Source organism: Malaya genurostris, chromosome 2 (genome assembly GCF_030247185.1).
Source record: "Malaya genurostris strain Urasoe2022 chromosome 2, Malgen_1.1, whole genome shotgun sequence".
NCBI lineage: Eukaryota > Metazoa > Arthropoda > Insecta > Diptera > Culicidae > Malaya > Malaya genurostris.
The window spans coordinates 199,956,674-199,971,926 of record NC_080571.1 but is presented as its reverse complement, the minus strand read 5'-3'; the positions used below and the strand labels follow the sequence as shown (position 1 = coordinate 199,971,926).

Genomic DNA, 15,253 nt, shown 5'->3' with positions numbered 1-15,253 from the left:
ACAAAACGCTGATTAGACCGGTTATCCTCTACGGGCACGAGTCCTGGACAATGATTGAGGAGGATGAATGCGCACTAGGTGTTTTTGAACGGAAGGTGTTGCGAACCATCTTCGGCGGAGTGCGGATGGAAGACGATACTTGGAGAAGGCGAATGAACCATGAACTGCACCAGTTGCTGGGAGGACGAACCCTCGCCCAAACGGGCAAGGTCGGGCGGTTACGGTGGGCCGGGCATGTTATTAGAATGTCGGAGAACAACCCGGTTAAAATGATTCTCGATAATAATCCGATCGGTATAAGGAGAGGCGCGCAGCGGGCAAGATGGATAGATCAAATTGAGGACGACCTGCGGACCCTTCGTAGCTACCGAGGCTGGCGGTGAACAGCCATGAACCGAGTTGAATGGAGACGCTTCCTGTATACAGCAGAGACCCGCGTGGTCTACGACTGAAAGAGTAAGAGTAAGAGTAAGTGAATCTCACTTGACAGATCTCGTCCTACACTGAATGAAATCAGCATTCCAAAACTAACATTTGTTATACTTTACACTACCTAGAACTCAAAACCGTACACTCAGAAAAATCTTACAGTAACCGCAACCTGTGCCTCATGGTCATTTCAACTATATACTCAAATAATAGTAACGACCATGATATCAGATTATTCACCATCCGTATTGTAATAAGCACTAGAACAAAAAATCTACTTCTTGACTATACTATTTCCCAGTGAAATTTGTAGACCCGCATAAGTCCGATCATCGGTCCGATTATCGGACCGGTTGAGCACGATATAGGGCCGATCGTAGCGCTTCGATCGGCCCGTCATCGGACAATTCTGCACCATTTGCATCAACCGCGCTGACCTAAAAAAGCTTTATGTTTACATTATGTATCGCTAGAGAAACAGAGCGAAGGAATATCAAACAAGACATTTTCGAGCCAACGTCTTCCCGATAGGGTGAGAAAGATTGTTAAACATTTGTTTCGATCATAGAGGCTTTAACCTTAAGGTAATTCGCATGTTAGGCCCAGAAAAACTCTGGCCCTAAATTCGGGGTTTGAAATCCAACCCCGATATATTCCATCCCCCGAGTATCAGACATCCGCTCTCTGCTTTGGTACATCTTCATTCTTTTGTTCTACCGATGCACTATGTAAGCTCGAAACGCAATCAAAAGCTTTCGTGTACGATGCGTCCGATGTTCGGATTTACTGGGTTGTCTGTATGACTTTTCTGGCGTGGTAATTCTGACAATCATTAAAATAAGAACGAAAAAGTTCCAATGACAATTACAACCCAGTGAAATTTGTCGACCCGCATAAGTCCGATCATCGGTCCGATTATCGGACCGATTGAGCACGATATGGGGCCGATCGTAGCGCTTCGATCGACCCGTCATCGGACAATTCTGCACCATTTGTATCAACCTCGTCGACCTAAAAAAACTTTATGTTTACATAATGTATCGCTATAGAAACAGAGCGAGGGAACATCAAACAAGGCATTTTCGAGCCGACGTCTCCCCGGGGTGAAAAACATTCTTTTGTTTCGATCATAGAGGCTTTAACCTTAAAGTCAATCGCCTCTTAGGGCCAGAAAAACTCTGGCCCTATGTTCAGGGTTGGAAATCCAACCCCGATATATCCCATCCCCTGAGTATCAGACATCCGTTCTCTGCTTTGGTATTTATTCACTCTTTTGTTCTACCGATACACTATGTAAGCTCGAAACGCAATCAAAAGCTTTCTTGCACGATGCGTCCGATGTTCGGATTTACTGGGAAGTAAGGTGAAATTGAACTTTCGGTCACCTTATAGTTAGGTCCAACTGATATAGTAATGACTACCATGTGAGTAAGTTCTTCTTCAGAATAGAATAATGTTACCATAAATAAACATATAGTTGGATAGAGATTGTCAAGTTTGAAAGCACTATACATATTGTTCATATCAACGTAATTTATGTAGAAAGAACATCATCGTTTAGTGTTTTTCAACCGACTATGCATTTTATTAGTGCGACTATACAAATTGTCAATCAACACGTCTGCTTTTTCTAGTGTCACATAAAGCTTCATTACAGCGGCAGATTTCATATTCCAGCGATGAAATTGCGATATCTTGTATAAGTGTATAATTTTGTAATAGTGTGCTGTTCTACTTCAGTATTGGTATTGCAGGTGAGTAAATTTCATAAGAAATAATGATAAAGGAAAACTGTTACAAATTGTTTTAAAACATGGAGAACTCGATTCGGAGCATCGTAAACACTTGGCACATAAATATTTCTAGCGGATATGGAAGGTTTTTTGGAAATAATATCCGAAAAATTTACTGAGTTTTCCGTTTAGTTTCTGTGTAAATACTTCTATTAGTAATTTCTATATAACGTTTTTTCAACACTTTTATAGGAACAGTATTATTCCCCAGGAAATTCGCTGGTAAAAATCACGAACGATTCCAAAACAGTAACATTAAAATGTTAAAGAGAGCAACGAGTTAAGGATTTTGAATGCCTACAAGCGTTTAAAAAAACAAGCTCTCTCGCTAACTAAAGAAGGTACATTTATCATCATAGAAAAGTTGGAAGTAACGAATATTCAACATCAAAATCTATTGCTAGAAGTATTATTGTTATTTTTGCATCGAAATTTCAATTAATATAACTTGATCATTTTTGCATGTTCGAATGATCTTCACCATTGTCAAATTAACCAGATTTCCGTGTTTCGAAAAAACCAGAAGTGAAATGTCAAAATACCATGGCACTAGTTGAAACAATAAGTACAATGTAACAATAAGATGCTTTCACGGTTATGATAAACATTCCAAATGTAGTAGTTATTCATACCATATACACGCAGAGAAAAAAATTGTAAATATAACCGAATTTGGGTTTCACGCAACTATTTTTTTTGTTAAAATAGTGACAAAAGAAAATCTGGTTAGATTTAGAAAACATTGCTGCTTGAAACTACTAAACATGATAATCAATTTTACTCAGTGGGTTAGTTTGTTTCGAACGACATTTTGATAAAAAAACAAATATTTTACTTGTGCGTTCCTGTCAATTCCTTGACAAACAATTTCACAGTGAATTCAATTTGAAAAATTTTTTATGAATGAACGAACTTTAGATAAAGTTGATAATTGTTGCGCTTTGAATTCACAAACATTTTAGTTGAAATAAATTACCTTAAATTTAGCTATTTCAACTAACGCTTTTGTTTGTTGAAATCATACATTTTTGTTTGTTTCTAAGAATAAAATGATTTCTTTCAAACTAATAATTTACAAGGTAGTTTTTGATAGTACTTTTATTTATATTTGTATTCCTTTTTAAATTCCTCAAAAATAAACAATTATTTTCAATTTTGGATTTTTTTAAGACGTTTCGTCAATGCCGTTGCTAGATGGTCGATTGACATACCATAATTCGGTTCGATGCTCTATCAGTCCGGCCAAAATAGAGATCCTGTATCAAATAATTTATGTAAAGAAAATGTGTTATGTAATGATATACAAATTTCTAAAATATTCTTAATTATCAATACGTACACTTGAATTGTTGAAAACCTCCTCGAAAATGAAAGAATCCTTTGGTTAATGCGCGCGAGAAAAAAATGCTCTGGTTTATATGAAAAATAAAACTTATATGGTCCATTTAAATAGTAAACTTAGTTGTATTATTACACAAATAAGATTATAGATCAATTGAACCAAATTTTTTCTTCATATAAATGTATAGAAGGATTGAGTCAACAAGGACATTGCCGATAAAATTAATTCCACTTTGGTTGACATGCAATAATTAGTTAGTTTATTTCAACAACAAACTTAGCCTGATCAAATATATTTTTCGTTTGGTTGAACCAAAATTTTGATTCAAATCAAACAGAGATCATTGTTTTTGTTGAAGGGAGAAATTGGTTTGTAACAATCATATTCTAGCTTGAAATGAATATAAATCAAGTTTAAAAAACTACTAACTGTTTTGTTATTTTAAACATGTTCAATTTCTCTGCGTGTACAGTTCAATATTACTCTTCTAGAGCCAAAACCATTCATAGTAAAAGTGAGCTTGCATATAGTCAACATCATCTGATTTTATTATGTGCTGAAAACCACTATACTCGTATGGTTAAACTAACCTCCCATATGGTAGCTGCTACCATCTTATATTTCTGAGTGTAGGAGTATTTCGCTTTGGAAACAAGCTTCATACGTTATTCGGCTAAAGTACGATCCGCATGATATATCAGGTGACCGATACCGGCAAGGAATGATAATGAAAAGGAACTGTTTGTAATACTTGTTAACACGCTATGTTGACCTGACTGAACGTTTTTACGTCCGGAACGTAAATACGTTTCAATAATGATATCCTTAAACTAAACTACCGGCGAAGTCCCGTTAACGTTGACGAATATTCATTCCGATTCTTTATTTCGTTCGAATCAGATTATTTCGATCGCGTGCTTTGAATTCAAATATATTTCATTTCCACCTGAATTTCATTTCATGTATTTCATCAAATACAATTGAACAATCCAATCAGCGTGGTCACCACGAGATAGCGTTATGGTGATTGTTTTGACATATCCCATGTATTTAGAAAATTTTTTGACAAATTTTTCAATTTACTTGAGTTTGAAAGAATGCAGATGGCAAAACCTTGCAAATATAGGTAAGAAAAACGATTGTTCACGTGTTGTCATCAAACATATGATTTCATATTCTTGACAATCGCGGATGAAATTTGAAATTTTTAGTTCACATACAATCGCACGAAAACCTGATTTTAGAAACGAAACTAATTTGCTTTCAATCAAATAACAATTGAAGAATCCTACCAACTCTTTTGCGATCGCTACGCTGCCCGAGTGGCGAGCTTTGAACTAAGCGATGGTGATAATTTTCAGATTTTGCTTGAAGATTCGAACAAAATTCACGGTTTTTATTTTTTTTCTTCTTATGAATCGAATACTAGCATACAAAAACGTGTGATAATTTGGTAAAAAATCGATCTTTAATGATTCAGTAACTTTCCGTGGTATGTTTGATTGATATTTATGGAGAAATCGTAACATGAAATACCAAATTCGAAGAAGTGAGGTTGGGTACTGTTCTCATATCTGAGATATTCTTTGTTTTTTTGGGATGGATTTTGACATTAATTGATAAATTATGATCAAAAGTTTTATGGCTAGTCTATTTAATCATATTTTATCATCTAGATCAAATCTGTATGTGAATTGAAAATTTCAAATTTCATCCGAGATTGTCAAGAGTATAGGACAATTTGAAATCATATGTTTGATGACAACAAGTGAATAATCGTTTTTCTTACCCATATTTGTAAGGTTTTGCCATCTGCGTTCTTTCAAACTCAAGTAAATTGAAAAATTCTTCAAAAATTTCTCTAAATACATGCACTGAGCTAAATTTTCTTTTTCACATTATATGATATTCTAATGATTTGGCACTATTAGCATTTCCAATAATAGTTACAAGATGTTTTCAACATCATGTCAAATATATGAGATAATCTTAACTCTTCTTAGCGTTATTTTCACAAGATTTCCATATAAGGAATGAAATTTCCAGTCTGAGTCAAATTTATTGGCGCGTCTTATAACCATTACTAGATATCCGCACAACATACATTGGAACAATCCATGAAGCGCATATTATATTCACTTCGAATTTATTTATATAGGTTCATATATACCATATGACTAGTTTTATAAAATTTATATATATTTATATATATATATATATATATATATATATATATATATATATATATATATATATATATATATATATATATATATATATATATATATATATATATATATATATATATAACTTTCAATGGAGGTCATGCGAATAGCAGATAATTGCCAACTGCTACTTTTCTTTGAGGATTCAAGCTGTACTAGTATTCCATTCGGTAAGGGAGCACCTCATGGTATTTGCGAAAGAGGAGTGAGATCCCGAGACTGAAAATAAAAAAAAATGAATCTTACTAAACAGATAGAGTAATGAAATGTACCGGATATATATTTCATGGTTCGTTAACGCTTATCCTTGAACGAAGTTGGATGTGCTGTCTTGTCAGCGATTTAAAATTACATTGAGATGCGAAACTTCCTGAAAAAATGGTCTGGAGCAGTTGATGAATATCGAGGACACAACTATTCACGACTTTCATCGGATTTCCATATAAATTATATGGGATATTTTTATAACTTTCATTATGATAACGTCCATTTAGATTTGACGTACACATTAAATAAAGATTATAAGTTTCCATATAATTTCTATGAATTATATTCTGCGTATGATTCATATGACAAATCTAATGAATATAAATAAGATTTTCATTTCAGTGTGGGATATGTCAAAACAATCACCATAACGCTATCTCGTGGTGACCACGCTGATTGGATTGTTCAATTACGGTTGCGATATCCCACACCCACATTATCGAAATGACGGAATGCGTAATGAATTCTTACTTGACTGCATGATTTTTCAGTGCTCGATCGGTTCAGTGCTAGAATTTTCGCCTAAGTTGGCAGCTCGATCAACCTGATTGACAGTGACATTATAAATGTCATTGAATATTCGCTCATTTTATGAATGTGTTAGTGTGAAATTTAAGCGACTTAAGCCATTTCACTACACTCCAACTAGAGGAATGGATGATGCTGACTAAGGTAGGCCGTTTTGTTAATTTCCAGCGAATTTCAATAGTTTATATTGGGATTCTAAGAAGAACTGGTTATTTACTAGTTCTGTATATCCGAAAAACATGAAGTTTTAAATTTGTATATTCAGTTATATAATGTTTTCGTTTAAAAATAAACTGAAAATCAGCACGAAAACGTGCAAAATCAGGAAAGAAGAAGAAGAAGACGAATTGACAATTCAGTCCGCATCTTCTCACTCAATTCCGAATGATTTCCGAATCAACCGGTTGTAGGGGAACCGGTTCATTCGGAATCGGTTGTTGCACTGGAGTTGGAATTGATTCGGAATTCATTATGATTTCCACATGAAATTCCGAATGAAAATTTCTCGCCGATTCGGAATTGATTCGGAATCCATTCGGATCTGATAATGTGGGCATTATCAGATCCGAATCAATTCCGAATCGGCGAGAAATTTTCATTCGGAATTTCATGTGGAAATCATAATGGATTCCGGATCAATTCCAACTCCAGTGCAACAACCGATTCCGAATGAACCGGTTCGCCTACAACCGGTTGATTCGGAAATCATTCGGAATTGAGTGAGAAGATGCGGACTGAATTGTCAATTCGTTTTCTTCTTCTTCTTTCCTGATTTTGCACGTTTTCGTGCTGATTTTCAGTTTATTCTTAACGAAAACATTATATAACTGTATATACAAATTTAAATCTTCATGTTTTTCGGATATACAGAACTAGTAAATAACCAGTTCTTCTTAGAATCCCAACATAAACTATTGAAATTCGCTGGAAATTAACAAAACGGCCTACCTTAGTCAGCATCATCCATTCCTCTAGCTGGAGTGTAGTGAAATGGCTTAAGTCGCTTAAATTTCACACTAACACATTCATAAAACGAGCGAATATTCAATGACATTTATAATGTCACTGTCAATCAGGTTGATCGAGCAGCCAACTCAGGCGAAAATTCTAGCACTGAACCGATCGAGCACTAAAAAATCATGCAGTCGAGTAAGAATTCATTGCTCATTCCGTCATTTCGATAATGTGGGATAGACTCCTCTACCCACTTGTACACGGCGGGCAGATTTCCCCTCAGACGGCTGGCTATGTCTGCCAGCCGTTTTTGCCGGAATTCTGCCAAAATTTCGGCAAAAGTCTGGCAACAATGCAACAACCGTTTCCGGCAGCGATTTTCGCCTAGCGGTTATTAACGGTTCTGTTTCTGTCGGATTTTTGCCATACAATATTTGCAGAAACGTTTTGAATCGGTTCTACATTTTCTGCGTTTTGTTTTCATTTTTTCAATATAAAATGCATATGAAAGGCAATAAGTTATTGCCCTTCATATATACTCATTATGGAAAATATTATTGTTAATAACATTGCTTTCTCACTACCAAACATACCTATATTTCCAAGTATATTTCAATCTTATTTACCTCGTCTCAAGTTTCGTATTTTTTTTATGTACATGTGGAATTGACGAACATCAAATGAAGTAGAATGAAAAAACAGAGAAAAGAAGGAAGAGAGAAATAAACAAGACACGTACGGCGAGATAATGACGCAATTTCGCCTGGACAATTTTGACAGCAGCCGCAATGCAGCCAGCCTTCTGACTATTGCCAGAATTCCTCACAAGCGGGTTGCCGCGAAACTGAACTACCGGTAGTGACACCTGCCAATGAAAAATGGAACCAAGAAGAGGAGGGTTCTTTCGAAAATTTTTATATAGGCATTGGGCGATCTAACGTTGGATTTCATATGTAGAGGGCACGTGAGTGAAAGGATGATGTTTTCGATTTCGTGTGTCAAAACGTATAGAAAATTTGTAAACAATGATGAAAATTATTTATTACAATTATTCTAAAAAGATATCTTGAAGAAACCTAAAAGTTTAATATAAGAAAAATAGTTTTCTACTATCAGGTATCAAAACGAATACGAATTTAAGTTTTCATCTTGTAGAATTCGTGGCTCCAGTTTTAGTTCACAATAATGATGAAATGCATAGTTCCTGGATGCCGCTCGAAGAAAAATAAATCCAGAGCTAATTTCTATAACGTCCCGTCAACCGGTTACAGCGTGTTCAGAGAATGGAAAAAGTTTTTGAATTTATCTGAATGTAGAACAGAAAAAATTTGCAGGCGTCATTTCACTGTTAAAGATTTTTATATTCGTAATAATTTTATTATTTGTGAGATACAAGTGTTGTGATAATGTATGTTGCATTTCAGATAATCGTATCGAATTGAAAGATGATGCTATTCCGTCATTAAGAATTCCACAGAGTGGTCCGAAGGTAGATATAGAAGGAGCTTGCTGTGTTTTTCGATGCGGAACAAAAAATAGTAAGAAATTGCGAAAGTTTCCATCACGGAAGGCTATTTTGAATAGATGGTTGCAAACATTAGAAATTGGAGAACATGTTACAATTAAGCTTAAAATTTGTTTGCGGCATTTTACTGTCAACGATTACGTTAAAGGTAATGCAAGTAATGTATATGATGAAATGTATATTTCTAATATAATGTTTTAGTTACGAGGAGATACCTAAAACCAAGCGCTATCCCATCAAAACATATGAAAAAACTTGTCAAATATCCCAAACGATTTCAACGTGCTAAAGTACCGCCTTCACATTTATGGGATCACAACTACTGTGTGTACTATAGAACTCGTCTTACTACGAATCGAGTATGTTACGTTATGGGTTGTTCTTCGAGAGCATGCAAAGGAATTTCTTTACATAAATTTCCAATAAAAAATAATTCACTTTTTAAATCATGGACAAAAGCTTTGCAATGCTCCGTAATGCCAACGAAAAACTCACGTGTTTGCAGTAAGCACTTTCGGAAATCGGATTTTGTTCAACGTAACTTTATTTTCTTTTTATATCGAATCCTTTGTATCGCGAAACCTAATTCTAGGGGGACGAGTTTTGAAAAAAACAGCAATTTCTATCAATAAATCCTCTGCTACAACGATGTACGGAATAAATAGTGTTGAATGTTCTGACCTTTCTTTATGCGATGACAACAGTGTGGAGGATTTGTCCACGTCAAAAATCACTAACTCACCACCCCAGAGTAGCTCTCATGATACCGAGAATAATCTGAAAATGACCATAATAAAAAATTCATCGTGTGAAACCAACGAATTTGTTATTTCACCCGCTGAAGAAGCAACTGCTGACGTCGATGTGCAAGTAGACAATTATTACGGTCACATAGTTCAAGAAACTGTAAAGAATGTTCAAAAAGATAACAGCTTGATTCTTTCCGATCTTCTGCAAACAGACTTTGAGACTAACATTTGGACCGGAATTTCGACACTTGAACAATTAGAAGAGATATGTTTGGCAGTTAAAACTTTAGAAGATAATTTGTATCCCAGAAAATTTAAAATGCATGCAACTGATCGCGTAATTTTGTCTCTGGCCAAACTCAAGCAAAATATTTCGTATGAAGCATTGGGTACTTTATTTCGTATATCAGGTGTAACAGTATCGAAATATATTTCCCACACAATTCAAATGTTGGCACGTGTCTTGAGACGTTTTGTTTATTGGCCGTCCAGAGAAGAGCTTCAAAAGAATGTACCTTTGTGCTTCCGCGAGCATTTTACCAATGTAACTGTTGTGTTAGATGCCTTTGAAGTACCGGTTGCTACACTTAAATGCCTCAACTGCAGAATTTCGTGCTATTCGCACTACAAATCCCAGCGCACGGTAAAATTTCTTGTTGGTGTGTTACCTGGAGGAATTATAACATTTATAAGCAAACCATATACAGGGAAATCCTCAGATAAATATATGTTCAATAGCGAAAGATTAATAGATCGTCTAGAGCCTCACATTGATGAGGTAATGGTTGATAAAGGCGTTTCAATAGAAAATGAATGTTCTAACAAATGTATCAAATTACATGTACCACCATTTTTAAAAGGCGAGAGACTGACGGCTAATGAAGCTAGTAGAAACGAAGCAATTGCACGGGCCAGGGTTCATGTTGAACGTGTAATACAACGAATCAAAATTTTCAAGATCTTTACGAATACTATCCATAATACTATGCTTAACAACATAGATGACATAATGCTAGTAGTATGTGGGATCGTTAATTTAACTGCTCCGATTTTAAGTGAAGATAAGTTTTAAATACATTAACACTTTATTTATGTTTATCGAATATTTCAACGAACAGGTTTCGCCTTTAATTTCTTTCGTTATTTCGATCAATGATACATACAAACTTATAATTAATAAAATAAAACTGTCATTGCGTTTAATAATTATTTTAATCTCTAATCACTTCAATATTGAATAGTTCTGACCCAAGTTTATAAGAATTGTTCGTTTTTTTTTGCATTTTCGCTATAGGTGACGATTTTAAAATTATAAACACATCTTACCCTGTTGTTCCGAATCCGGAAGTCAGAACGTTAAAGTTAAAATCAGTCTATGGAAACGTAAGACTGAATCTAAGCTTGTTAAAATTGACTCAGCCGTCTCTGAGAAAATGAAGAGTTCCGCTTTTGAGTTTTTGATCACTACTTCCGGAACCGGAAACCGTTACGGATGAAATCGGTTCGTTTGGCTTTTAACATAAACAACAAATGGAATCAGTTTATAGCCATGTTTAGTAGCATTTTTATCTCTCTCATACCGAAACCTTTATAGAACTGCTGAATAATCTGTTACTTAACATTTAGAGGAACAGTTATCTTCTATCAATTTAAGTAGCATTCGATTGAAATAGAGTGTTTTCAAATCGTTAATCACGGTAGTAACGTAATCTCTATCAAATATAACTTCAATAACATTAAAATCATTGTCTTTCGTAGAGTACAATACAAAATCACAGTAATCAAGATTTAGTAACCACATATTGATTTGAACTTGACAGTAGTAACAATGACGCTTATTTAAATAATAACTGGATTGGAAGTCTTGTTTGATGAAAACTTTAACAGAAGCGCAGTTCATAATATCATACAATGATGCATCTTTGTTCATAGGACATTTGATTTCCAATAGTATATTGGAAACTGGATCAATTCCATCGGGTGATCCTGCAATCCACGATTCATCGGGATGTATGACCAACCCACACTTTTTAATATTCGGATTGCGTTTTATTTTGTAACATTCGAAAGCAAGAGGCTCTGTGTCCTTACCATACTTCGTGGCCTCAAGTTTTAAATTTCGTATGTCCCAGTATTGAGAAATCTTTTTGCTCCAATCTGGATTTTTGTTACGCAAGTACGTGAAAAGCTTATAGGCTGAGCTAGCTGTTATTCGTTTAGTACGGTTTATCTTCCATGAGTTCGTGTTTTGATCTTTAGTTTCCAACGCCATGCGTACGCTCATATCAACATCAACTTGAATATATTGATCAAAATAATCAAACTGTATCGTACTCATTTCATATGGCCTAATAACTACTCCGGATGTTGAACGCCTTAAACAGGTGGTCAATTCAGTAGCATTAATGTATTGAGTAACATTGCTGATCTCAGAGGTACTTTGAATTGCACGATTCGCATATGTATTAGGAATGTTAAGATGCCTTCCTTCCATATGTTTGCTAATGGCAGATGCTCTAGAAACTGGAATTATAATATTATATATAATAGATATAATTGGAAAATTGTTATTTTTACCCGACATAATACGATTGAAGCTTGTGGATAGTAGTTGTTCTTCAGTTTTGCTATCAGTTGTTTTCAAAGACTTCGATTGATTAACGCAACATAACTCGGTGATACCACAGACTAACAGACAGGACACTCAAATTTGATTCTTCAATCATTTTAACGGTCATTTCGAATATTCCATTATTTGGGACAGTACTCACAAGTATCATGATGGCGCCACGTTACCCTATCAAAAACATCATGTCTGTCATCTAGACTGTCTTTATTTTTTTCATTTACCAACAGAGTTGCCATTCATACAGAATTACCTGTAATGTATTGATTTGTATACGTCCATGCGAATTTCATACAGGATACAGATTTAATACATATTGCCAAAGATAAACTAAAGATTACAATGTTCCATACGTTTCATTGAAAAATGTTGGGTCAGTAATCGTGAACCAGTTGGTTCAGTAATAATGTAATTTTATTGACCCTCCGTTAACAAGCGTCGACTAGTTCCGACAAAATGCCATGGAAACAATACAAGTTAGAAAGGAAGCACACATATGTTTACATTCAGCATATAATGATTTCTTGCCACAACTGATGCTTCATGGGATGAGGCTATAACAAACTAAATAAATTCTAGACAATGGTTCTAAGTAGTTTTCACTTTCTTATTCTAAGAATCACTGATATAAAGCGAAATTTCTCAATATCGTTCATACTGTAACTTGATATTTTTCCAAACATAAACAATCATTGTCATAGTTACGACGCATCTAGTGATCAGACACTTGTTGTTTTGCTTCAAAATACTCAAATTGACAGTGAACCGAGCTCATCGAGGGGTCCTATTCAAATGATACCTAAGAAATCGCAGACTACTCTATCTTGAGTTTATCTTTGATATTGCCTAAACTATATACATAATTGCGCCTACTTCTCATCCTCCAACTCAATAAAAAATCGAACCCGTTTTGTTACAATATTTACTTGCTTCTGGTCTGCCGCCTTTTTTTTTTTTTTTTTTTTTAAATAACTATTTATTGGAATATGAGTTAAAATTAAATTATTAAGATTTAAATTGGGTGTTCAGCCACAAGTGGTGACTTTTCAGCCCTGTTATATATATATGATTTGGTTATTACCATGAAGACATCATTTGCTTCCGCAATTCTCATCTCCCGCCACTTAATTTCGGGTGAAAACTACCAACACAATAAAAAATAGTCTAGATGAACAAATTTGAGTCGAATAAATGGTTACCCTCCAACATCAAGAAAAAGTTAAATATATTATCAACGTAATCCAATAAATCATTGTGACGATTCATTTTCAAATATTTTGATGAAATCAGGCATCTCTGCAAGCAGCTGATCGGTGTTGACAAACGAGGGGAAACTACAAACGAATTTCCAGACATGACAGTCACGATCTTTTTTTGGCGCACATCTACGGTCCTCCGTGAAACTGGCACCAATTGTGAAAAATTGGTTTCACTGCTGAGTTCCCATCATACATTCATAATGCAAATGTCAAACCGTGAGAACCCTTTCGATTCGGTAGCTCATTTGTATATATTGAGATTTTATGGCACACTTTGGTTGAAATGATAACAATTCAATTAATCTCGCGCTCCACCCAGCGGTGAGTGCGGTCATTTCAGAAGGTACCGGGAACGAACCACATTTTTCAAAAATATTTATAAGCACATACATGTCTTTATTATTTATCTTTGGTTATACCACAAACGAATTTCCAGACATGACAGTCACGATCTTTTTTTGGCGCACATCTACGGTCCTCCGTGAAACTGGCACCAATTGTGAAAAATTGGTTTCACTGCTGAGTTCCCATCATACATTCATAATGCAAATGTCAAACCGTGAGAACCCTTTCGATTCGGTAGCTCATTTGTATATATTGAGATTTTATGGCACACTTTGGTTGAAATGATAACAATTCAATTAATCTCGCGCTCCACCCAGCGGTGAGTGCGGTCATTTCAGAAGGTACCGGGAACGAACCACATTTTTCAAAAATATTTATAAGCACATACATGTCTTTATTATTTATCTTTGGGGAAACCAACTAGTAAAAAAAAAAACTTTTACATAACACAAGGGGTGTACAGATAGTAAATAGTTCGCGCAGTACAATATAGGTGGAACTAGTGCATCACGAAAAATAATTTTTATTAGAATTTACTCATACTGTCATGTCTGTTAGTCTGTGGTGATACGTTTTGCTCCCCATGGGGCCTTTTTTGCAGATTTTGTGATTCCCCAAGCTTGTGTTATATCTGTACAAGAAAGATACTCGAGAGTTCGATGTCTGCAGAAATATAATTGGACTATTACTAGGCAAAAAATCATTTGTAAATCCATTTTTTTTCTTACTTTTCTATATGAAGAAGGCAAGCAATAATATGTTTACACTTCGCTGTACATGCTTTGCAAGTGCACTTTAGCATCCATTTCGAAATTTCGGGCTCAAGATTTAGTTTAATCTGATGTGGAGCGAGGCCTGGATGAGAGGTTTGAGTTACGTACCCAGTCACTTCCACAGTTGCTTGCTCAATTTTACGGTAACCAATACACACTATGTGATTCGCTGTGTATACTGCAAATCCTTCTTTGATTGGTCGTACAGATTCTCCAACATAATCAAGGATATCAACTATGCTAATATTTACATCAACATCAGGATGTTCATTTTGCGCTGTACAAAAAAACAGGTTATGTTACAACAAAACATCAATTGCTTTACAATGTTTTGATGTCGAACGAAGGAATTCAACTTTTCTTACAATTTGTATACTGCATACTCGTTAAACTGTTGGTATATACTGTTAAAAATCGATACAAAAACAACCACTCATT

General features: G+C 35.0%; 1 protein-coding gene and 1 long non-coding RNA gene across 2 annotated transcripts; one reads left to right on the top strand and one right to left on the bottom strand.

The window, feature by feature from the left end:
* The first annotated feature begins 8,620 nt into the window (after window positions 1-8,620).
* On the top strand, window positions 8,621-9,509 carry LOC131426991 (uncharacterized). The gene is made up of 3 exons (XR_009229227.1): window positions 8,621-8,904; window positions 8,963-9,211; window positions 9,265-9,509. It is a non-coding gene; the product is annotated as an uncharacterized LOC131426991 (long non-coding RNA).
* Window positions 9,510-11,066: 1,557 nt separating this feature from the next.
* Window positions 11,067-15,215, bottom strand: LOC131426990 (uncharacterized). Its single transcript, XM_058589846.1, has 5 exons — window positions 15,181-15,215; window positions 14,771-15,092; window positions 14,614-14,705; window positions 12,390-12,500; window positions 11,067-12,335 (listed from the first exon to the last, which is right to left on the bottom strand). Exons 1-5 carry the CDS (start codon window positions 15,194-15,196, stop codon window positions 11,428-11,430), a joined length of 1,449 nt encoding a protein of 482 aa, XP_058445829.1. The 5' UTR covers window positions 15,197-15,215; the 3' UTR covers window positions 11,067-11,427.
* Between the last annotated feature and the right edge of the window lie 38 nt (window positions 15,216-15,253).

What these genes read in the sequence shown, in the direction of transcription:
- LOC131426990 (XM_058589846.1), bottom strand. An exon ending in TGCCTTCTTCATATAGAAAA is followed by an intron (nt 14,706 to 14,770) that starts GTAAGAAAAAAA and finishes ATATTTCTGCAG; the next exon opens with ACATCGAACTCTCGAGTATC. An exon ending in GGCCCCATGGGGAGCAAAAC is followed by an intron (nt 12,501 to 14,613) that starts GTATCACCACAG and finishes CCTGTCTGTTAG; the next exon opens with TCTGTGGTATCACCGAGTTA.